This window comes from Salvia splendens, chromosome 10 (genome assembly GCF_004379255.2).
Source record: "Salvia splendens isolate huo1 chromosome 10, SspV2, whole genome shotgun sequence".
Classification (NCBI taxonomy): domain Eukaryota; kingdom Viridiplantae; phylum Streptophyta; class Magnoliopsida; order Lamiales; family Lamiaceae; genus Salvia; species Salvia splendens.
The window spans coordinates 8,835,007-8,837,673 of NC_056041.1; the positions used below are offsets into that span (position 1 = coordinate 8,835,007).

The 2,667-nt window shown below is 34.3% G+C and overlaps 1 protein-coding gene across 1 annotated transcript; it reads left to right on the forward strand.

Annotated features, from left to right (window-relative positions):
• The first annotated feature begins 768 nt into the window (after nucleotides 1-768).
• LOC121750713 (DNA-directed RNA polymerases II, IV and V subunit 11-like) lies at nucleotides 769-2,284 on the forward strand. Its single transcript, XM_042145306.1, has 5 exons — nucleotides 769-881; nucleotides 984-1,073; nucleotides 1,159-1,237; nucleotides 1,741-1,836; nucleotides 2,040-2,284. Exons 1-5 carry the CDS (start codon nucleotides 829-831, stop codon nucleotides 2,082-2,084), a joined length of 363 nt encoding a protein of 120 aa, XP_042001240.1. The 5' UTR covers nucleotides 769-828; the 3' UTR covers nucleotides 2,085-2,284.
• The last annotated feature ends 383 nt before the right edge of the window (nucleotides 2,285-2,667 follow it).

The window sequence follows — 2,667 nt, forward strand, 5'->3', positions numbered from 1 at the left end:
ATCTCCCAAGGCAATTCACCAAGCAATTCATAACGATAATGCAATCTGCACATATTGTTAATTAATAATCCATATGATATGCAAATTACTCTAAATATATTATATGAAAATTGTGTCAAGAGTGTCTACTACTTCATCGTTATTGTTCTGCTTTATTGAATCTAACTGATAAATATATTTAGATATTATCTGACATCAACCATAAGTGTTCCAAAATCAGTTCTAACCTATTTTCTCTTGCCACATCAACATGCAATTTTCGATCTTATTTTTTATTTCCTAAAGAAGGAAATCGAGATGCCCAATTAAAATTATTTAATAATAATAAATTAAAATCCTTGGTAAAAATAGATTGATTTAAAAAAAATTATTTAAAATATATGTTAGTGATTATAGATTGATTAAACTATAAATATGTTTTAAAAATCGGAATACATATGAAGCATTGTTTTCAAGTTTCCATATGTTCTATACAATTTATTAATTTGTTGTATATATGAAAAAAAAAACTTGCTAACATATAGTAGTAGCACATATTGATAATTTGTGCACAAAAAAAACTTATAATTCAATTAATTTAAGCATAAAATCTTTAAATTAGTAGAAATTGGTATAAAAAATCTTAGGAGATAAAATTATTGTGTGCTCAAAGACCTTATTAATGTATATTCAGTCATGAGAGAGAAGTGTGGGCTCGTGAGCGAATGCGACAATAAAAAAATGAGCCCAATTCTACAAATAATAACCCCCAATTTTTGGCCCATTTGTCATTTCGCCTCTTCGTCGTTTTGAGTTTCAGCTGAGCAACAGTGAGAAGAAGGGAGAAAGATGAATGCCCCCGATCGTTACGAGCGATTCGTCGTCCCCGAAGGCGTCTCCAAGTACTCTTTCTCTCATCTCTCTAAATATATTCTCTTACACTATTCGATCTCTGCTGCGTTTTTTTTATTTTTAGTAGTGATTTTTAAAATTGCTTGAATAAGGGTTTCGTACGAGAGGGACACGAAGATCATCAACGCGGCGACGTTCACCGTAGAGCGCGAGGATCACACAATCGGCAACATTCTCCGCATGTATGTCAATTTCCTCCCTTCATTTTCGCGGTGATTTGATCGTGCGCGGCGTTCCGTTATTAACCCTATTTTTCCCGTAAAACAGGCAATTGCACAGAGATGAGAACGTTTTGTTTGCCGGATACAAGCTGCCGCACCCGCTTCAGTACAAAATACTTATAAGGGTTTGTATTTTCATCACTCGGATTGTTTAATTCATTTTTTGGTTCTCGATTTTTAGGAATTATATTGTTTTGTCTGTGCTAGATTACTGTAAAATCGTTGGCAATAGCAATGTCGTTAGCTTAGTGTGGCAGTTTATACTGAAGAGTAATTTTGCTGAATTGTGTAGATGTTGGAAACTTAGAGCTGAGAATCTGATATTGTCTTTATCTCAGTTGTGCATTTTGAAACATTGAAAAAGATTCCATTTTTTTTCTAATTTTTGCATCTGAGCATACCAATTGAACTTTGGGAATTAAGTTTGAAGAACGTCATGTTTCTTTTTGTGGGTCTAAAATTACGAGTCATTTGTCGCTCATTGGCTTCATATGTTAAAGTATATATCTGAACCTGTTATTGCATTTCTTTCTATCAGATTGAAGTCTTCTCTATCGACTTGTTTGTAATTGGTTACTTCTCTTCCAATTTTTTTGTGTTTGATATTTTTTGGCTGGCCAATTTGCAGATCCAAACCACGAGCCAATCTTCGCCAATGCAAGCATATAATCAGGCTATCAATGATCTGGACAAGGAACTCGATCATTTGAAGAACGCTTTTGAGGTAATACTATCTTCCTAGTGTTTTTGCTGTCACATTAGTGATACATCCCCTGTCAAATGCATCCATGTAGTAGTTTCTCTTTGGTTACTGACGCTGGCAATTGCGTCTTGTTTCGTTATGTCACGTGCTGTAGCCATCTTTGGTTTATGTATACTTGCATTAACACTGTGGTTAGATAATATAAATTTTTGCGCTCTGTCTAGGTTGAGTTGGCAAGGCACAATGCAAGTCAACAACGGGAGTTCTAAGCTGCGTTATTTCGGTTAAGATGCTAGTAGCAGTTATACTGTGGTAAATGTGGTTAAGTTGGGAAATGTCTACATGTAGAACTCCATTCTAAAACTTTCAGAAACATACCTGTGTATTTTGTACGCGTTCTGAGATGTCGTCACGTTGGTATGTTGTTGGCCATTCGTGCTTCCCTCTTATGAAACTAATACTGATTCTAGTGCTGTGTTTTAGAAGAATTTAGAATTGGTTAATCCTCTTTCTACAATGTGCTGTGTTTTACAACCCCCTGGAATCGCTGCGCGGTGAGTGCACTGGGTAAATTGTCGATCCTGCTTCTGTATTTTTTGAGTCATTGGTTGGTTCCTCAAATAGGATAGGTAGCAAAATTGCTGGAATACAAATTATGCTTATGGCTTTAAAAAAAATAGCTATCTACTTATAATCATTATTTAAGATGATTAGAGTTTGATTATGTTATTCTTATATGTTTCACTTATTAATATTTTTATAAGCATATGGTCCTATTAGGTTGACAACTATCTTAAATTGATAACGGACAACTATGTCATCAAATGTCAACATGAAGACATTTTACATCTA